The sequence below is a fragment of the Eublepharis macularius genome, chromosome 6, assembly GCF_028583425.1.
Source record: "Eublepharis macularius isolate TG4126 chromosome 6, MPM_Emac_v1.0, whole genome shotgun sequence".
In the NCBI taxonomy this organism is placed as follows: Eukaryota; Metazoa; Chordata; class Lepidosauria; order Squamata; family Eublepharidae; genus Eublepharis; species Eublepharis macularius.
Genome location: NC_072795.1, coordinates 125,532,922 through 125,555,110, shown reverse-complemented (window position 1 = coordinate 125,555,110; position 22,189 = coordinate 125,532,922). Strand labels below are relative to the sequence as shown.

The window sequence follows — 22,189 nt, the reverse complement described above, 5'->3', positions numbered from 1 at the left end:
AGCCCTTGCCTGCTGGGCAAGTAAGGCGGAGAAGGAACAAAGGAACTGACCCAAAGTCAAGCAGCACATCTGAGCAGCAGAAGGTGGTGAGACAGCGAGACTCTATCTGGTTCAGCACTAGAAATGGCATGGTGTAGCGAGAAGAGGGCCGGGCCAGGTTTCGGGATACCCAGGTTTAAGTCCCCTCTCTGCCACGGAAGCTCTCTGGGTGGCCTTTGGCCAGTCACACATTCTCAACCCAACTTGCCTCACAAGCTTGTTTTGAGGATAAGATGAAGGAGGGAAGAATGCCCTCCCCAGTGGCACCCACTGGGGAGAAAGGTCAGGTATAAACGAAGCAAATAAATATTAACTGGCTTTGGAATCCCAGGTTCCCATCTATAAAGTGGGAATTTTAGTGGCCTGCTTTGCAGGGATGCTCCCTGGGCTAATAATATAAAATGCTGCATATTTCAGGTTTATATAGATGGTAAACTCAGACTACATTCTTCTGTATCTTAACTGGTGTGACAACTGAATGATGAACCATTGTCCTAGCTGTGACATCATGAGTGAAGATCTGTTGTACCCACTGCCCCCGTCTGGTCCATCTCAGCTGCTGAGATCAGGCAGATCATCCTGGGCCAGAGCTCAGCTGGCTCCAAGGGACTGAAGCCTCTGCTCAGAGTTTGCTACAGCTGCCTGGTTAGAGAAGTGCAATTCAGAAGAACAACTTTTAAGAGCTGACCTTCAAGAAGCAACGCCCCTCCCCCTCAGCATACACAGAATCCTTACTTGAGTGCTTGGGTGTAGTTGAAGAGTGGTGTGACCCCCAGAAACCTTTGAATGTTCTCCATGGTGGAGGAGGGGCTGTGTCGGAGTTCCTGCCCGTCCAGAATCAGAATCTGAATCAAAAGCAGAGCAAGAAAGATTTCAGAGCACACCTTTTAACTGATGGAGTGGAGCTCTTCTGAGCCCAGGCGCAAGGCCACAGAGGTCCAAGATTACAAAGGAGAGCCCCCACTCTACGTTTTTAAAATGCTCTAAGTGGCTTTGAGCCTTCCCAGTCTGTGGGCAAAGAAAACCCATGAAATGTGTAGATAAGGAAGGAGATAACCAAGCGGCACCAAATAACTTGTGGGTTGCAGAGTGGGTTACATAGACCAGATACAGAATTTTTATCTTCTATGAGAACTCCTCTTCTTGTGAGGAGTAGAGTTGAGTGGACGTGGCTTCTTTACTGATGCTTCACTGAGATCACAACTATCAGGACACATTTTTCCCTCTACAAAGCTGACCAGTAAACAAAGTCCCCCTTTCCACAATTTGTTCTAATCCCCTTCTCCTCTGACTTCTATTGTTTGCTTGAACTGCTCTCAAGATTGGAAAGGCCGAGAGTTGTGAACGGCTGGTTACCCGAATAACTCGTTCCCATTCTGCAGATTGCTTCTACAGGACCCAAACAACCACAGCCTCCTTCCTGTCACTTCCTTTACAGGTAATAGCTGACTAGATAGGATATACGAATTGGTAAAATATTCTATAGATGTATATTAAAAGATTGATTCTGGGAGTTCTCCTGTGCAAGCCACACTGAAATGAACAACGTTGTTGTGCACTTTGATTCCCACCTGCTCTTGGCCTCTGCGTCATGGACCACCTGGAGTTTGGGGATGGTTGGGAAGGGGGGAAACCAGTTGCCAGTGGTTATCAGGGAAGAATTATGTATTTGCCCAAGCCCAGACAAAAAAGCCCAGTGTCCTCTGAATGCACATACTTTATGACTGCTCAAAGGGCTACTGTACCTGCCCCGAGGGATAATAGGTCAGCCATCGCTCCAGGTGGGTGGAGTACAATCCCGGGCTCAGGCAGCGGCTTTGCAGGTTGTGCAGCTCTTGAGGGGCTTGGGACCCAGCAGAAATCACCTGGTAGAAAGTGTAGTTGAGCGCCACGGGGTCACTGTGAGCACGCTGGTGCTGCAAGCATCAGTGGAGGGTAGAGAGAGAGAGCACTGATTAGGATGGGGCAGTGAATGGGGGCCTGAGCAGTATACACCCCAAACCCTCTGTTTGGTCCTGCACACATCCTCCTCTTGATGCCAGCCCGGCTTAAGGGCTTACCTGGTACCAGGAGTAGGCCCGGTCAGCTGGGTTGATCAGGATGGCGATGATTTTGGCCCGTGGAAGGAGGGCAGCACTTCGCTTGGGAACTGCCTCGGTGTCGAAGTAATTGGCACTTTTCTCAAACATGAAGTCTGTGCTGGCATTGGAGGGGATGGGGAAAAATTCCATGTACCTGTCAAGAAAACCAGGACAGCCTTTGTAACGGGGCCAAGGAGGCATGCTGCAGGGGCCAGCCCTTGATGCAGGAAACAAGAGGAGTACAGAAGAGAACAGTGCGGGATTCTGCTAACACAGCGGCTGGCCTTGCCCTCTGTGCACCAGCAGGGGGTGGCACTGCTGCCTGGGCACAGGGTCCTGATACGGCACAGCTGTAGTACGAAAGGGGATATTCTGTGCATACTGGCAACAGTCTGAAGGAGGGAGCCAGAAAGGAGTGGATTCTGCAAGAATGAAGGCTGCAGCTGCTACTGGCTGATGTATATGGCACCAAGAGGCATCAGGCCTGTGGCAAGAAGTTGACCGAACCTTTGTCCCAAGACAAACTGTGACCCTCTGAGGAGACCCGGGTCTATCCCCAGGGAGGATCAGCAGCCTGCCATTGGTTTCTCATAGGACAGAGCAGAGTCTCGGTTAGGGAACTGGGGGTCCTTTGTGCTTACCAATCAATCCCTTTGTGGTAATTCGGCCCATTAAAGAATTGGATCTCTTCATAGGTGGATGGGCTTGGGAAGTTACTGGTAACAGCTGGATGCATGGAAAGGAAGAAATGCACAGCAGTTGTTCCTACAAAAATGCGGAGAGAGATTTATGACACACTGGGATTGCAGGGAGTGGTGAAATCCAGCCTGCTGCCAACACGGGTGCCCGCAGCAGTGTTTCCTGGTGCACAATGCTTCTTGACACTGCCTCTCCTCTGTTATGCTCAGTCGAGGGAGGGATGCTCAGCCCAAAGAAAACCACAGCAGCTGTTCTCTCTGGGACAGAAAGGACAGGGGGCTTGCTGGTTCTTGCAAGGCGGCATTCAGGCAATGAGGGTGGAATCTGCTTGGCAGCTCAGTAACGCTGGCCGGCAGGAACTGACTGTAAACACTGACATAACCAAGCCACTAGGGGACGCCAGCAACCCTTTCCTACATTTACCCATTCTCGGGTTCACTGGCTTGGTGCTGTGCATCGCATCCCAGCTTGGCAGGTCTGGAGCAGTCCCACAGATACTCAGAGGAAATCCAAGGGGAGGCAGAAGTGCTTTTGCAGCTTAGAACTGGAAACGCCTCCCCCTTGCCCCCTTCCACTCGTCCCTCAAGGCCTCATGATGTGCTAACAAATGGCCCAAGAAGACAAATCCTAAATGCATATTGATGCCCACTTATAAGAGAGACACACGTATGGTATGGATCAGAACAACATCTCATTGAGGGTTAGCCGATAACAAACGTCACCTGTTTTCTGAGGTCCGACGATGAGGAATTTGGGGAGCCGGTCACAGGTCTTCTCTTTGGACCAGATGTCCTTATGCCGTTTGTCATCGCATGGGTTCTGCATCAAGGAGGAAACTGAGCCTGAGATTGTGTGGAGAGTTTGTGATGTCAGGGGCGTGGGAGAGGGTGCAAGAATAATTTGGGTGTGTCCTCCTCTACAGCTTCCCCCATCATGAGAACCACAAGTCCAGAGCAGGAGCAGCCGTGACGTGCCAGGCTGGGCACAAAGAAGGCATTTAGTCACCAAGTCCAAGGTGGTGCAAGTTAAAGAGATGGCAGAAGGGAAGGCACGGCTGGCAGAGTCGTCAGAATGTGAATAACTGTTATCATGAATGTTTAGGTGGAGGGAGACAAAAGGGAGGGCTTGCGAGGTCACCAGAGGAATTTCCATATATGCAGGATTTGTTAGCTGTTTTCTAATTTGTCTTTTTGTCTCCTCCCATCTTCAGAAATCAGTGTGGCACTACTTTGTTCTCCAGACAGCCGTGCCCAGTGGAGGGCAGGTTTTATTTACCTTCTCTTAGAACTGGCAAACTGGCTGAACAGTTGTCCAGTGTGGAGACAAGACACAGGAACCATAATACATACGAGTTTTTAATGCTGGGTTTTCATTCCTGTCACTTCATGTTTGGTTTTTGTCATTTTTTTTAGAAGCTGCTTTGGGCACGCTCCTGGAGGGGCAGCACAACACTTTTCTAAATAAGTGCATACATTTTCCCATGGGGAGCAGGAGATACACAGTGCTGGGCAAGGAAGGCAATGAGAGAACCGAGGGCTTTTGCCTCTTTTCTGGCCTAGCCACGCAGCTCCTGGAGGTCCTGGGAGCCTGCAGTAACAGCACCAGAGGTGACTGCCTAACACCAGGTCAAGCCATCACAGGATCTTTACCATTCGGTCTTACCCCTGTTTGAGTGCTGGCCTGGCTTGCACTACAGAGCCCGGAGGCAAGTAAACTGGCTGTGCCTCATGGCTGCCTAGTCTGGTTCTTACGCCTTCATCAGTTAGAAAGGGAGAGCTGCTGCTGCTGTTTTCTAAGATTCGCTCCCCCTCCCTCCAGAAAGCCCATGTGTGTGCCTCAAAATAAAGAGGGTCAAACAAGATTTGGAATTAGGCTCTATGGGCCGGGCAGGGGTTTGATTTGGGCACAGCCCACCTGACAACTCGGCAGAATATTCAGGGATGATCTTACAGGAGATGTTGAGGGACTTCAAGCTTCTAATGCTGGGGGACTTTAATATTCATGCCATGCCCTTCAGAGGCTGTTTAGAACTTCCTGGCTGCCATGCCAACCATGGCTATTTTGCACAGGTAGGATGGCTGTATTGTAAGGAAATGGTTCAAAGAGCTGCATTTGGTAAAGGGACAGGGACTGTAGACTCTACTACTGCGTACCATCTGCTATTGTAGTATGTTCTTACTGCAGAGTTTCTGCATTGTTGAATATGTCACGTTTAATTGCTTATGCTTCTTTCAACATTGTTTTTAACTCTGTATTGGATTTCTGCTCGTTTCCGCTTTTGTAAATTTGCATTTGCATTTTGTATTGAACGTTCCAACTGTTGATCGGGTTGACTTACACCGCGTAGTCCATTTTGAGTCTCAGAGAGAAAGGCAGCCTATACATAGTGTAAATAGAATTTTAGAAATAAAATGATCTGGGTCCAACACGCCTGGCAGGCCACGTGCTGCATTCTGAGAACTGGGAGACTGTCCTGCACTTCACAGGCCGGGCCCAGAGTTTGCTTCCTCACCTGCCAGAGAGGGTTCTTCTCCTGTGAAAATATTTCGAAATATCTTTTGGCCAGCTGAATGGGGGGCAGCGTCTGAAGGCGAAGGTTGGTCCAACACTGTACGAATTTGACAAGGCTTTCGAAGGTGTAGAGCCCCAGCCGGTCATTCCCATAGTTGGATAAATGGGTCATGAAGATGCTGATCTGGGGACAAGGGAGAAAAAAACAGTGGCACGCATCAGTACTGACAGGCCACTGTGGCTCGGGGGATTTGATCTGCTTTCCGCTCTGGTCAGCCAAGACCGCTTACGTGGCACTGGCCAACGCGTTTCATATGCTCCCACCACGGGCACAATGTCAACACTGCGCTGCGGTGCCCTTGTGTTGCCAGCTTTACAGCATGCCCCACTAGTCAAGGCCGGCCACGTCCGCCATACCATGCCGTCTTCTTTTTTTTGCTGCCCTGCCCAGCAGGCGGACCAAGAAGGATGGATTTCCCAAATCAAACTGGTTATGCCGAACTCTAGCCCTTTCCACAGTAATAATCGTGTCTCTTGTGTGAAAAATGAGAAAAACCGATTAACACATTTTTCAGGCCAGTTCTCTGTAATTTCGGTCCTGTACCTTACTGCCATATTCTGGTGTGATGCCCAACATTATCTCCATGCAACCTCGCTCTCAGATTCAGAGGTGCAGATAGTTCAGGCAGTAAAAAATTCGCCACCCGTCTTTGTCTCTATTTCACTGAGGTCTCCACTCTCCTTCCCAGAGACAACTCCAGATAGGGCAGCTTCATCAACCACCCCTCACTCAGCTATTTCCCCGACGTATTGGGATAGGGAACTAAACAGTGCTTCTCTTTCACACTGCCATAGACATAAATATGTCTGTGCACGTACCGTCAAGTCACAGCTGACTTATAGCTACCCCATAGGGTTTTCAAGGCGAGAGACATTCAGAGGTGGTTTGCCACTGCCTGCCTCGGCGTATCCGCCCTGGCCTTCCTTGGTCCTCTCCCATTCAAGTACTAACCGGGGCCAACCCTGCTTAGCTTCTGAGATCTGACAAGATCAGGCGACCTGGACCATTCAGATGCGTGGGTGTGTGTATTTACAACTCTGAACAACATTGGAGTGACTCGAATACAAGGATACAGGAAGGGAAGCGGCGCATAAGTTTGCCCATGTACTTTGGATATTCATACTTTAATCAATATCAGTTACCATATCATTTCTATAGCATTACAGTATCATGTTACCAGAGATTTTTTTTTCTTGCACAAGAGAGGATTTAGAGTTTGTATCTGTGGCAAGTCTTTGGTAGAAACTATTGAGCGTTTCTTCTTTTTCTGTGTAATTTATTTGGATCTGAGAAGAAAATTTCTGGATCCTCATCTGAATTAAGAAGCCCGTTCGTTCTTTTAATTATCATTTAATGACTCTGTTAGTGGACCTGGATTTCAACATAACATTAGATGTGTGTAAATATATAGCTGGCACAATTAAATGCCATCTGTTTTTAATGAATATTGAACAGCAATAACTTCTTAGTTATATAGCTGTCTTTTTCTGGTCGATCAGCTTATTGGCTTTAAGGCCTACATGAGATGAGATACAACGTTTCTTAACACTTGAACTTTTGATGGTTAGCCCTCTGCATTTCTTCTTCCTTTCAAACTCTTTCTTACAGCCAGTTTGTGACTCAAGAGCTGGCTTAATCTTCCATCCCTCACTTTCTCTCTCTCTCACTCACAGCTCCATCTTAACTGTCAGCCTCCCTTGGCTGGATCTGTCCGTCACTTCTATCTATGCAGATTAAGGAGAGGAAACTTGAAAGAGGGCAGTGAACCACCACAATAGAAAAGTCAGGCGGCCTCTAAACGTAAGACATAATTTTATCTTTGTACTGCTATAAAGAATGGGACGTAGAATGGACCTGATGCTGCCCCCAAGGAGTCCCTGGAGGCTAAAAAACAAGTTCATGCTACGGAAAGAATTGTGTAAGGGCCCAAGACTTGTGCGTGCAACTGCAGTGCCAACATGAGTCTCTTGTGAAAAATGAAGAAAACGTAAGTGAAATGGAGCAATTGCAGTGATTACATGGCCACCTTAGGTCCAGGCAATGTTTGCTGTCGTTCTGCTGGACAACTTTTACAAGCCACTTTACAGATTCCAAGACAGCACAGGTCACATGTTTTATGAGTGTCCCATGTCCCCAGTAGCACTTCTACAGATCCTACGCAGCTGAAGCAAAACATCCATTTTAAATACAAGAATAAGCCTCCCGTCTGTCTAAATAGTCCAGACTCCTTCACTCAGGACAACTTGAGTCTTTGGGACACCAGGTGCAGGGATAAGAGAGACAGACACAAGGACACACGACTGCTCTCTGTCTTTCCCCCGAAGTGTTTGGGCCTTAGACCCTTCTCTCCTAGAATTATCACTTAGGGCAAACATGTGCCCATCCTCACAAAAAAACCTGACCATGAAGCACATGTGTACCACCCCGACCCCAATCCCTCCTCCTCCCCTGGGCAAAGGGCCACATACCGTCCATGATTGCTCAGCACCAACAACCTGCTTTCAATCCTGCTACATAAAAGGCTAAGCATATTCAAGGCAACTCACTTCCCACCCTGGTGCACCTCTAGAGGGTGCTGGCTCTGGAGGGAAGCCCAGATGAGGCAGCCAGACCTCTGGAGAGCGTGCTGTGGTGGGAAGCCCAGGCCGAAATCAGGCGGGGAGCAGGCGCCAATGCCTGCCCTCCACCTTTACCCAGCTGGGATGAGGAGTGGAGCAGGTGGCAATGCTCGCCCCCTTTTCACTTGGCCAGGATCAGGTGCAAAAGAGGTGGCCGTGCCTGTTCTCCCTTGCCTTCATCCAGCCGGGATCAGTGATGGAGGAGGGAATGCCTGCCTGCCTGCCCTCCCCTTTCTAGAGCCCATTGTATTTTTCCCACAACAGGCTTTGTTGCTAGTAGTAGTAATAATAACATTCAATTTATACACTGCCCTTCAGGACAACTTAATGCCACACTCAGAGCGGTTTACAAAGTGTGTTATTATTATCCACACAACAATCACCCTGTGAGGTGGGTGGGGCTGAGAGAGCTCTGAGACATCAGAAATCAAACCCTACCCCACAATATGTGAGGGAACAGCCACCCTTAAAGCGATGCGCTCAGGAGGCAATTATGCTCTTGAAGTGGAATGGTAATTGTGTGTTTGTTGCAGCCTCTTAAGAAGCTGGTATGCTGGATAGGCATTTAATGGATTCGCTCCCGGTGATATCGGAGTTGTCCTTTCCCTCCAGGCAGCAGCTTTTAAATATTTTAGCGCGGGACGGGTTTGCTGCCAGTTCGGGTTGTGTGCTTTGCTTGCGATGGCGCCCCTTCCACTTGGCCTCTGGGATGCTGCAATGTGCTCGGGGGGCGGGGGGGGGGGCAAGAAAAGGCCCCAGACAGCCAACTGCCTGATGCTGTGCTCAGCTCCAATAAGACCACGTACCTTCTGCTGCTTGACTGAGGCAGCACCACCCTCACCTGGAGGATACTAGAATCTGAGCTGGTTTTTTTTGAACGGTTCGAGCTTCGGCACCATTAGTAGTAGAGACACAATTCCTACAGCACAATTTAGGTGCGTTTAGGTTTCTTTCCAAGAAGTTCATTGAGAGAACCATAGAGTTCATCACCTCAATATTTCCTATAATCAATTATATTTTGGACTTGCTCAGCACCACAGTTTGACCAATACTACTCCTTTACATCAACAGTTTTTTTAAAAAAAACTTTTTATTGTGCTATCGTGTGCTGCTAAAATTTGCTTGGTCATAAAATCAAAAACACGTTTTTCTTGAGAAATTAACGAAAGCCCTAAAAATAGCACTAGAAAATAACAGTACGGTTTTTAAAAGGTAATCATGGGCATTAAATTACATGTGTTAGGATTGTATTATTAAGATAATATACATCAGGCTCAGTATTGTTATTTATTTTTAATTTTTACAATAAGTAATTTTACAGCTTAACCTCTAAGCTAAGACTGTGGAGGAGGGAAAGGAGACTGAATATAGGGGAGGAGTTTTTTATGACTAATTTTTAAAAAATTGATTGCTCACTGATGCCAAGGTGACACCATTCATCGTTGCGGTAGCACACCTGAGACTTAAAGGAAAACAACCGAATATATGAAGCAGTCTGCATTTCTTTGCTTTTTGTTCCATGACAAATTGCTTAAGTTCCCTCACAACACCAGTCTCACAACAAAAGACAGAAAACTAGGATTTGATCACATGGCACTTACGGGATTCAAGAGGACAGTCAGGAAGAGTTCACCACCACGAATGCTCTTGTCGAGCTCTTTGGAGCCACCAGGATATTCATTATAGAAGATGGTGTGAGTGAAGAGACCACAAGTTTGCCGAGGCAACACCTAGGAGAGCCAGGGAGAGAGGAAAGATTAGAGGCGGCAGAAGGAACTGGGTGTCAATTCTAAGAGGTACCTAATATAATACAGGAAAGAGCAGAAGGCAGAGCTGAATGTGATTCCCCCAACAGTTCTCTTGACCATCCTTCTCTGAAAACCTCTGTCATTAGGGTGGCTGCTGACTCTGAGAGCCAAGCTACAAGAGGCAAATTACAGAGGAAGAGCACGTGAAGGGAGTTGCAGTGTTAAGAGATCAGAAGGCTTTGTCAATTTCCCCTCTCTGCAGAGCCAGGGAGATCCCTGCTCAGAGGTTTGTTAATTGCCTCTTTGCCTCAGAAGGCTCTGTCAGTTTCATCTCCCCTTCTAGGAGGGAAATAAACCCTCTGAGGAGCATCTTTGCTGGCTCTGTGGAGAGAGGAAATTGACAAAGCTTTCCAATCTCTTTTAAAACTCAGCTTCCTGGCTAACATTGCGACTCCCTTGTGTGATTTGTCTCTTGTAGCTTGGCTCTGAGACTTTGCTAGCAGAAGACTCCCGCATCTGAGATCCTATTCATTGCAAGGAGGAGGTTGGAAATGAGGCACAGAAGCAGCAGACTGGAAATTTTCCAGCTGGGGGCTGAGTGATCTTTTCAGAAATGTCCATATCCACCGAAACATTCCCTTGGAAAGCATAGTGCTCAAAATACCGGGATCAGTACCTAAGCACTGGTCCCCACTGGCTGTCAAGCTCTCTCCCCCCAGTCCCAGATAAACCTCTACATAATCAACAGGGGATTCATTATCTCACCATGATCCCATTGTGGATGAATCCTCGGCGGTAGCGGGCAGGCCGAAGGTGGGGATACTCCTCTGTGCTGGTTACTTGGATACCCCAGACAGCTTTCCACGCCTCATAGAGCTGTGCATGGACAGGATAAACCCCTGAGTGGTGGGGGGCGACTGCATAGCCCAAGTCCGTGGGAATCCCATGCTCCTGGAAACAGAAAACAGCTGGTAAGAGCTCAGTTTGCAGAATGAGAAAAAGAACGGGACAGAGGATAATGACCACTGGCCTTTGGGTAAGATAGAACTCTACGCGGAAAAAGGAAAGAAGGATTGGGATTTATGGCACGGCGGCGTTGCAGCTAAGCTTGTAATTCCACTTGCCTATGAAAAGAAAATAATCACCTCCTGATGGCCAAGCAGGGAAGCTTTACCAAACTTATTTGGAGATTTTTGACCACAAATGACTAAGAAAAAGTATGTATGGTGGGCAGGTTAGTTTTTGTTTGTTAAAGCAGTAAAAATAGGTAATGATTTACAAGAATAAAGATCAAAGCAAAATTGTTCTAGATAGTAATGATTGATGCAAACAGCTGGTATGTCCAAGTCCAGGTGGTTTCGGATGTTCAGTTTGTGAGTTTAGGAGGAAAGAGTGAAGCTCGTCATCAGCAACTACATTCTAACAGCTTCTCTTGGCTCTCTAATGAAAAAATCTTGGCCATTTTTGTGGTTTGCTGAAAACAATTTTTTTTAATGAGTGGACAGGCATCAAAGCACCATAGCCAACGGCAGATCTCTGGCATGTGCTAACCATGTGTTTGGAGATGTACATTTGGGCTACAAACAGGCATATTACAGGCATCCAACACAATAGCTGCAGGTGTGAAACTGACCCCCTTGCATAATGACACGTTGAAAAAACTTCATTTAACAACGCCACCTTTCCGTTTTAAGAACTGTAAGATCCAGTTTTCGGACTGCACCTCAGACATGATTGACGAGAGAAATGGACACTGAAATATATGCAGTGCAAGCACCCTCAAACATCTGAGAATGGCCAAGAGGCAGTTTCTGCCAGGAGCAAGGGGGCTGTTTGATTAAACGTTCAGCAAACTAATTTTCTCTCTCCAGCCAATAGAAGGCAGACTAAGTGTGCAGTGATACAACAGCTTTTCCGAGGGCTGAGGCTAAACTAGAGAGAGGGGTGAAGGTCCAGAAGAGGCATTAACCAATGTTGTAACTACCAGTTTGCCGTTAGGATTAGCTGTGACCAGCAGAGAGATCTGGTTAGTGGTTGGATGTACTGAACCCACAGGCCCAGAATTCCTAAGCTTGGAAAGAAACTCATCTAAGGCTATCGGATGCAACCAATTAGAGGATGTTGGTACAGTCATGTGGACATCCTTGAGTCTATATTAGGTTGCCACACACAAAAGACCCCTGAATCACTCATTGCATGAGACTACCTAATCTTTTAATAAGCACTGTAGTGAGATTGGAGGTTTTTTTTTTTGTTTTATATATTTTACTAAAAAAGAAAAATAGAAATAAAGAAGAAGAATAGCAACAAACAGTAAACAATACATAAAGTAACCAGACAGACTATATAATAAAGTACTTAAGCTACACAATATTTCTCCTCTCCTTCCCTCATTACTTTACATCAAACATTTTGTATAAACATTTTATAATCAACATGTGATAATTATTTTTAGTTTTTCTTAAATTCCAGCTACATAATCAAAAAGAGCGTTTCATTTTTTCTGAAAATCTTGGATTGGTCTGTTATGCATATAAAAAGTTAATATAGCCATTGATTCATATGATTTGCTCATCCATCCAGTTTTATCTTGACAAAATTCTGCCTTCCATTTTGTTGCATACAGAATCTTGAATTTCCATCGTATCTTTTAAGATATATGGAACAAGAGATTATGACGCGAATGCTTATCTGCTTCTTATTTCTTTTATATATGGAACTGTAAGAGGTGTCTTTGTTAACTGTGTATATTTGATTGTTTCAAGATTGATTAGATTGATTTTTAATAAAAGTCTTAAAGACAATACTGAGTGATTATTGGCTGGAGACATAGATTGCACTTTACACCTGCAATAAATAACATCTGACTACTCCCAGTCAGAAATCATGTAGAAGATAATCTATGGAAGAGAACAGATATTTTCAATACAGTTTTGTGGTTTAGTGGTTAGAGTTTTCCTTTAAAGTGGACAAAGAGACTCTTTTGTTTCCTCACGTCTATTTTAAAAGTAATACTTGCCTCTCAGTAGAGATAATACTCTGTTACAACCCTAGCCTCCTTAGAACAAGTTCTAATCTAGAACTGAACCTGAAATGCCAAAATGTAGCTTTAAAAGAAGAAGAAAAGATAAGGCAATCCCACAGCATAGACCACGAAAGTTCAATAACTCTGCCCCTTGTCTCTGAAGACTCGAGCCCTTTGCCTCTGCGGAACGGACCCAGTTACCGTTTGCAGTGCCATGAAACAAGCAACTCTAACGCCCAAAGGCATGAGTGAAATGGTCTTTGCCTTCTCCTCACTCTGGCATCACCCATGCGCCTTAGTCAGGGCCTTTTTTCTGGGAAAAGAGGTGGTGGAACTCGGTGGGTTGGCAGCAAATGGGGCAACTCTTGGTGGGAGGTAGTGCCCCTGGTACCACATGCGTGTGCTCAAAGTGCGCACACGCTCCCAGGACCACACAATGACGTCACTTTGGGTCAGCTGGAACAAGGGGGGAGTTTTTTAAAGTTTAAATCTCCCTCAGCGAAGATGGTCACATGGCTGGTGGCCCCGCCCTCTGTCTGGAAATCAGGGGGCGGGGCCACCAGCCATGTGACCATTTTTAAGTGGTGCCGGAACTCCGTTCCACCGCGTTCCAGCTGGAAAAAAAGCCCTGGCCTTAGTTCAGGCAGAATGAAAAACAAGTAAACACAACTATACAGGAGACGGAAAAGAATTAAGGGAAACTTTTCTCTTATGATTCCGGGCTATGGAATGGCAAGGGCCATTGGTTTGTTGGTTGGTTTATACCTGGCTTTTCGCCCCAGTGGGGACCCAAAATGGTGTACAATTTTGTTCTCCCCCTCCCCTTTATATCTTTCACAACTACCACCCTGTGAGTTAGGTTAGGTGACCGGTCCAAGCTTCCCTAGCACATTTGGGATCTGCACCTGGGTCTCTCAGATCCCTGACACACTCTAACCCCAACGCCACACTGGCTCTATCTTGTTCTAGTCTTAGGCACATATGTTAATCATTAATAAAAAGTTTCCTCAGTAATCCACTCAATAAATTCATTTATTTCCCCATCTCTGCTCAGTTCCATATTTGCTACAATAATTCTGTAGTTCTTCGATAGTTCCCATAAAAGTACAGTTTTAATTTTTACACTGAGTGTTTCCACTTGTTAATTCTAGGTAGCATCTCACTTTATAAACCTTCTTTTTCTTATCTGAGAGTACAGTGTGCTTCTCCCTTTATTAAAAGCGTATTCTTTTGGGAAATCTCTTGCTGTCGTTTGCAAACATCCCTCCCATTTCCTTTATTTCCCCCCCCCCCAAAGGATGCACTATTTATATTAGTAATAAGATATCTCAACAAATCTGGTATAATTCTCTCAAACGAATTCAAACCTGACCAGGAAATAGATTTTTTGGCAAACGGTAAATATAATCTTTCTGATAATAATATTCCTAAGTCCAGTGTTCAAGATCCTGAATTGCCTTAAAGACTCGGAGATTGCTTCTCTTGAATATCCAAGCCTAGAACATCTCAAGTTCTAAGGCAGGAAGCTGAAACAAAATAAGGAAACGGTTGATGCAACCCAGGACATGGTTCTTGGAACAGCAGCTCGAGATCTTACTAAGTTGGAAGCAGCTTTACTCTTTCCGTTATCTTCCCTATTGTTTCAAACATATCCATGCTTTTATACATTATTTTTACCAGCAAAAGACAAATCAGTTCTCTTTGGATTCAATAGGGACAAGACACGGTTAGGACACACATTCAACCTGTACTGCACCAGCTGCACTGGCTCCCGGCTGAATTCCGGGTCAAGTTCAAGGTGTTGGTGTTAACCTTTAAAGCCCTTAACAGACTTGGACTTGCGTATCTTTGGGACCGTCTCTCCCTGTATGTTCCTTGGAGGGCGTTACGCTCTGTAAATCGGTATGTACTGGAGATCCCTGGTCCCAAGGATGTTCGCTTGGCCACAACCAGGGCCAGAGTCTTTTCAGTTCTGGCTCCGGCCTGGTGGAACACTCTCCCAGTTGAGACCTGGGCCCTGCGGGACTTATTGCAGTTCCGCTGGGCCTCTAAAATGGAGATGTTCTGCCAGGCCTATGAGAGTAGTTGACAAGCTGGTGAACTATCCTGCTGGTCCCTTGTCTGTTTTGTTCCACTCCACTGTCTACTGAGATCTGTTGTGCCTACCCAGAGTGATATGTATAGATTTTATTGTGTAATGATTTTAACTGTTATTTATTGTATATTTGTATATTGTTTATTTTTTTAACTGTGGTTTTATGATGTTGTGACCTGCTCTGAGCCCACGTGCAGGGAGGGTGGCATATAAATCCAACAAATAAATAAATAAATAAATAAATAAAGAAAGAAAGAAAGAAAGAAAGAAAGAAAGATCTGAACTTATTTATTTTATTTATTTCAAACATTTCTATGTTGCCTTTCCACCCATATATGTCCCTAAGGTGGTGAACATGGAAACATTTGAACATTAAAACATATGAGAGAAGTATATATAAAATTATTTGATAAAAATATATACACACACATAACTCCAAAACAAGGAAGAAAAGCCAAGGACACTTGCTACAGGTTGTAATATTCCCAGTGAGTCCCTCCCTTACCAGAGCAAATTGCTTGTTGAGTTTCATCTGCTCAGCCAGAACAGTAACATTGTGAAAGAGGTGTGGCTGCATGTGACTCCACATGTGGGGGAACCACCAGAACTCCTTTCTGTGCTTCAGCAGCATGTCATCCCCTTCATCTTCCTCGTCCGTACCTGGAGTGGGGAGGGGTCATATGACGAAAGAGAGGAAAACAGGATCAATGAATGTTCCTTCATCAGTTAACACTTGACCATCCTCATACACAAACAAGGGGAATCATCACTGGTGTAAAACATGCACAAATTTGTTGATGTTTGGAGTTATCCAGAGGGAAGGTGGCATGGTATGGCCCTAATATCATTACATCGCAGATGCTAAGCTGGGTTGGCTCCCTTCAGAACTTGGAGTGGACATCACCAGGGAAGACAATGGCAAAACCCACCTCTGTTTCTCGCCTGTCTTGACAGCTCCTTATTGGGGTTTTCAGAGGTCAGTTGTGACTTGATGGCACATATGTATGTATGGGGTTATCCTGCCAGAACTAACCTCCACAATACTCTAGAGCAGTAGTTCCCAAACTATTGGAGACGGTGACCCACAAATCCAAATTTACTTGGTACAGTGACCCATCCATGGTCAGATCAAAGCTTTCTGGTGCTCTAGGAGAGGTATGATCTTGGCACCCATCTATTCCAGCATTCATTTTCCATGGTGGCCAACCATATGTTTTTGAGAAACCAACAACCATCACATCCTACTATGATCCCCAGGCAAGTGGCATTCCAAAGTCCACAGCCTTTGCATATGGAGGGCTACCCTCCAGCTACCACCCTCTTCTTCTCCATTACGCCCTATCATCTCTAGCAACCATCAAGACACATTTCACTTGATCCTTTATCAATCAACATGTATATGCAGTGAAGAAAAAACAACAACTAATGTATAACATAGAAGATATTGTTTCCAAGGTAAAGTCTTAAGACTTAGGATCTACAAAAGCTTGCTTCAAATTAATTACTGAAGTTGGTTCTTATAGGAGTCACTTCACACATTACGATTTTCCTTCAGAAATATTGTTCTAAGAAGGAAAATGTGGATACTTGTAGTCAGTAGTTGTTAGATGGCTGCCCTTCACTCATGATTGTTGCAAAGGGTAGGGGAAGTGCGAATGTAAAAAGCTGGCACAGAGGAAGAGGAAAGAAAGAGATCAAAGCAAAGGGCAGGGGCAGCTGTTAGGGACGACTGGCCTGCCATTCACTTTCAGATGCTTTGTGAACCATTTTTGTGACTTGACCGACAGGTTGGGAAACACTCCTTTAGAGAGATAATTTCATTGAAACAGTTTGAGCAGAGTGTATTCCTTGGGACTTCCAGGGAGCCAGGCTGCACTTTGCTTTTCTTGGAAGCTGGAGGACAGATACTGAGGAATACACAGTCTAGGAAATAAGGGACAAAGAGATTACCTGTATGGTAGAATTTCCCAGAGAATCCCAGGTTGAAAGTGAAATTGGGGACTAAAGTCCTCAGCTTGTTTTGAGTGTTCAGCAGAGCCTGTTGGAGGCAGGGGGGTGAGAAAGAGAGAGACTTCAAGTCCATTTCTAGGCCAATATTTTTCTGTACTTTCTATACACATAGATACAGAAGAGCTCTAACAATACAGAAATCAGCTTCTTTTTCACTCTCTGGCCCTGTGGTTGGAAACTGTACTCCGGAATAAAGCACCAAATGCGAGGGGAGGGGTAAACATAGCAAGTGGTTCAGATGGATGTGGCTCCAGTGTGTCAACCAAGAGAACCTCTCCATTGACTTCTCTGCGGGAATGTGTATAACAGACAGCAAGTCTCTGCACCTGCTCAAGGGGAAGTCCTCATGTGGCACTTATGTACAACCACAAGTGGCTCCTAAGACACAAAAGGAGTAACACTGACCAAGACTTTATGCCCCACATTGCGCTGTCTCCAATATGAATTGTGTGGCCCTTCCGTCTGTTGCATGGACAGGCAGAGGATCCACACAAGCATACTTAACACCTATATAGTACAAATGCCCTTGCCTAAGAAAGTAAATGCAAAACCTATATAGTGGTAGTAGCTATGTGCAACATGCCTTCACACTGGCTTAGCTCCCCACCCCGCATCTCTTTGGCAAACTGCATCAATGCAATGCAACACAACGAGAACAGTGGAGTACACAGCCTGATGGCTCCACTCCTGTCTGGAAGTGCCTGGCAGAGTTTAAATGGGACTAATGCCTAAGTGGAATGACTACTCCCAGTGCCCAATTACTCCTCATTTAGATGCTGTCAAATGTATGGGCAGGGGGGTGGCCAGGCCTTATTCGCTGAATATATGAATGGGCCTCAAGGTTATACTGAAAAACGAAAGAATGACAGAGAATCTCAAAGTAACACCCATCAACTTGAGACCTGTTGCCCAGTGGAGATGCTATGATCTTTAAAAAGGATGCAGTTCCCAAATCAGGTACACAGTTGCTGATGCCTGAAATGAGGGAGTCTACAAATTTCCGTGTTTTCCATTATTTTTAAAAATTGTATTTTAAAATCAGTCTGAGTGGGTATGTTAACCCCGTTGTTTAAAATCACCTTTTGGAAACTTTCATTTCATCTATTGGAGAAAAGATCCAGGGAAGAATTCTAATGATTTTTTTTCCAGTTCTGGTAAAACTGTAATAGATTATTAGGCAGCTGAGGCTTTATGGATAGAGAAAAATTGCATTTTTGTTGAGATGGTAACACACAAATAGTTATGCAATTGAGATGACAGAGGTTAGAACTGTAAATCAGTTCATCTCCCCCACCCCAATGACTTGACTACCCTGGTCCTGGGTGTTGCTTGTTTTAATGCAAATATACACTAAAATGTAAACAACAATCAAAGCCTCCTTCTAGCACAACAGAGAAGAGTTTTCAAAAGAAACAGTACAGGTCTGCAGAACATTGTGAGTATCCATATTTGTGGGTGTGTCTTGTGATCTCAGAGCTGCATACAGTCCCTGAAAGTCCATTGGCCCCAGATTTTGCACAAACATTGCCTCAGTACATATTTAAGAAACACAGCCACACATGACAATGCTAAACTGAAATACTTAACTCTCCTCCCCTTCCGCTGTGTCCGAGAAAGCAGCCACTATACTCCAACCAATTAAATGCAGATAACTGTAACACATTACAATAAATGTATATATGCAGGGCTTTTTTTCAGCGGGAACGCAAAGGAATGGAATTCCGGAACCTCTTGAAAATAGTCACATGGCTGGTGGCCCCGCCCCCTGATCTCCAGACAGAAGGGAGTTTAGATTGCCCTCCGCACTGCCAAGTGGCGCAGAGGGCAATCTAAACTCCCTTCTGTCTGGAGATCAGGGGGCGGGGCCACCAGCCATGTGATCATTTTCTCCAAGGACAACCCACTGAGTTCCACCACCTCTTTTCCCAGAAAAAAAAGCCCTGTATATATGTCTGTAAAACACACTTTATTTTTTAGAAACATACTGTTCCTATATTTTCAAAGTTTTATGGTATTATACTTTTTATTTATCTTGCTACATCCATGCCTGAAGATACCCTTTGCTTCTAAATATCGACTTCAGGAACTTCTGAAGATGCAAGTTCTTCAGACCAAACATGGACCTTGCAAACCAGTTGCTATTTACAGATCTGAAGCATTTCTGTTTGCCTCCCAGGATGCTCCAAAGCCCATATGATACTCGAAAGAGGCAACCAGCAGTCACACTTCCAGTATTGCTGCAAGATGAAGACACAGTCAAATGGGGAACTGTGACAGAGCAGAACCACAAGTGACAAAAAGCACAGATTGGACACTTGTCAGCTTCCCTCAAGTTTTGATGGGAAATGTAGGCAGCTTGGCGGAATGTTGGACAAGTGACAGTTGAAAAGTCCATTGGATGGCAGTCGGAGAGCCAAGCTGCTAGACCAGGATGCCTACATTTCCCATCAAAACTTGAGGGAAGCTGACAAGTGTCCAACCTGTGCCTTTTGTCACTTGTGGTTCTGCTCTAAGTTTCCCAGCTCAGACTGAGGAAAAAATTCTGATTCAGCCTGCTGTAATTTAGCTGCAAGAAAAACATTGCTTGAAATTGTCTTGCACTGGTGGGCAATCTATACAGTTACCCCCCCCCCCAACCAAGTCCCTGACAGCAACTGACACAAATTCCTTTCAGTTTGGTTTTTATGAGAACAGCTGGCATGCAGGTGAAATCAGGAACTGCTTGGCGCACTGATGGCCATGTCCTAGGTAGTAATTTATTTTATTAAAAAAAATGGGAATACAGTGGTTTAAATAATGGGAGGCATCTCCAAGTCCTCCAGCGAGAAGGACATGGCCTGCAACAGGAGGTGTGGAAAGACCGGTAACAGAGAGAGACCTGCATGGAGGATCCGCAGCCAAACTGCTCCTTCCTGCCACTGGGGCCACCTGCAAGAATATCCAGCAGCAGAGGGGCAGTGCTGTGTTAATCATCAGTTTTTGAGGCAGGCAGGCAGGCAGGTGGCTGGCTAGTGTGCCCACCTGTTTGTGTAGCCCTTCATTTTCCGTTGAACAGATCGCTCTCTACATATGGCTATGGCTTCATTCTGCTGGCCAAACAACGTCTGCGAATGCAGGAGGGAGGGAAACCTAACAACTGTTTGCACCATGTAAGGTCTATAGTAACTGCACTTTGAGAAAAGACACTCATGCTATCCTCCCGCATGAGCTTTCAGAGGAAGCGGGGAGGGAGGTCATTTCTGATCAGTGCCTCTTGGCAAAATACTCTGGACCACGGCCAAAGTATTTCTGTGCAGTGTCAACTGAGTGCTCCAATGTGTGCAGCAACCCAGGCCACGAAACTGCTTCTCTTCAGGGTGCTGCAGAACCCTGGCCTTTCCACGGAGAGTGGCTGGACTTTCCCAGAGGGGCAGCCCTGTTTAGTCTATTGTAACAAACAAAAAAGAAGTCTGGTGGCACCTTAAAGGCTAGCCACATTTAGTCGAACATGAGCCTTTGTGTGTCAGAGCTCATTATAGCAGATCCTATGAAGTGGAAATAACATGCCACATTTTACAGGGAAAATCACAGAATGGGGGGAGGGGGGTTAAGATGGGGGCAGAGAAAGGTTTTAACAGACTTCCAGTTTCATTTCTATAGCAGGCCACATGCAAAATCTTTCTGGCACTACTCCACACAAGATACTCCTGGGACCAGGGCTTTTTTTCAGTGGGAACGCAGTGGAACGGAATTCTGGCACCTCTTCAAAATGGTCACATGGCCGGTGGCCCCACCCCCTGATCTCCGGACAGAGGGGGGTTGAGATTGCCCTCCGCGCTGTGTGTTGCAGAGGGCAATCTAAACTCTCCTCTGTCTGGAGATCAGCGGGTGGGGCCACCAGCCATGTGACCATTTTCGCCAAGGGCGATTTAAACTTGTTCCAGCTGACCAAAAGTGACGTCATTGTGCAGTCCCGAGTTCCACCACTGAGTTCCACCACCTCTTTTCCCAGAAAAAAAGCCCTGCCTGGGACTTTTTTATGCTCCAAGACAGGCTGCACCCACATATAGTAGGTGGGAATGGGGGAAGAAGTGTTTACGGTCAATATTGTTCTGAAGGATACCTGTCTGAAGGCCCAGCGACTTTACATTCAAAGGCAGGTACAGCTTGAAGTGAGTGCTTGCAAATTCTTTTTACACCCATTCCCAAGCTGGAGAAAGACCATCAAGGCCAAGACATCTGTTGAAACATTCCTCCTTCAAAGACCCCTCCTCAGTATGGCATTTTAGCTTCACGGCCATCATGTGATCCCAGACAGTTCATTATTAACATCAGTTTTTAAAAATAATATGAGGTTTGCTCATGCAAAAGAGTATGGGGAATTTTCCCAATATGAACAGGCAAGAATAACAGTATTTGTTGATATGACTGATGGTTGTGCAGTTCTAACCTACAAAAGAGTTTGAGGAGAAAAAATTGAGCTAAAGCCCCCCCAGATTCAGATGTTTCAAAGAAAGACCATGTACATTAATTCCTTTGATGCCTTTGAAGAGACTCTTGGTGCATCAGACTCAAGTAAAAATCCTTTTAAAACTATTGGGATATACTTGCTTTACTAGTCTTCTCTAAAGGTGACTACTTAAGTATGCGGGGAAATTGTACGGACATATAATTCAGTGATATTTGAAAATATTTTTCATTTTGGTTTTCTGCATTACTACTAATTTTATAATTTGCTAAATTAATTCCTGAGGAAAATGGGCAAGGGGAGGTAGACATCCACTCCCATTTTTATCTACTAGACCAAAATGCAGAACACTGGAAATGAAAATGTTCAATCAAAGATTGGTTATAAAGGATGTAGCAGAATTTAGAATTCCTGAAGAAACTGATTTACCTACAATTGGGAATGTTAATCTTAGTAAGGACTCAAATGCAATTTATTGTAAACTTATGCTGACATTCAAGCTTGTATTCTTAATATTTTTAATGTAAAAATCGTAAGATGGACCCTCCCCACACATCACAGTCCAGCAAGAAAAAATAACATGTCCAAGGCTATCTATCGAACTTCTTAGCCGGTTAGATTTGGAAAAGCGGATTTCCCACAACTGAGCCCAGCTGAAATTGTACTGACTCTCTAAATTCAACAGAAGAAAGCACAAAGCCTAAAACAGATTACCATACGCAAATTAACTGTATTTACCTGTATCGTTTACTATGAACAGTTTCCCCCAGAATATAGCATATTGATTAGATATTTCCAAGTTTTTTTTGGTTCAGGAGCAATCCTAAGCAAAATTACCTTTCTAACACTATCAAC

The 22,189-nt window shown here is 45.2% G+C and overlaps 1 protein-coding gene across 5 annotated transcripts in view; it reads right to left on the bottom strand.

The window, feature by feature from the left end:
* NDST2 (N-deacetylase and N-sulfotransferase 2) overlaps nt 1-22,189 on the bottom strand; it is a 175,225-nt gene that overhangs the window by 3,121 nt on the left and 149,915 nt on the right. For all 5 annotated transcript variants that reach the window (XM_054982345.1, XM_054982346.1, XM_054982349.1 and 2 more), the window contains 10 exons: nt 16,828-16,915; nt 15,383-15,537; nt 10,523-10,708; nt 9,611-9,739; nt 5,332-5,514; nt 3,542-3,638; nt 2,762-2,885; nt 2,100-2,274; nt 1,785-1,955; nt 775-884 (listed from right to left, as the gene is read on the bottom strand). In XM_054982345.1, the coding sequence (XP_054838320.1) occupies nt 775-884; nt 1,785-1,955; nt 2,100-2,274; nt 2,762-2,885; nt 3,542-3,638; nt 5,332-5,514; nt 9,611-9,739; nt 10,523-10,708; nt 15,383-15,537; nt 16,828-16,915 (1,418 nt within the window). The remainder of the gene's footprint in view (nt 1-774; nt 885-1,784; nt 1,956-2,099; nt 2,275-2,761; nt 2,886-3,541; nt 3,639-5,331; nt 5,515-9,610; nt 9,740-10,522; nt 10,709-15,382; nt 15,538-16,827; nt 16,916-22,189) is intronic.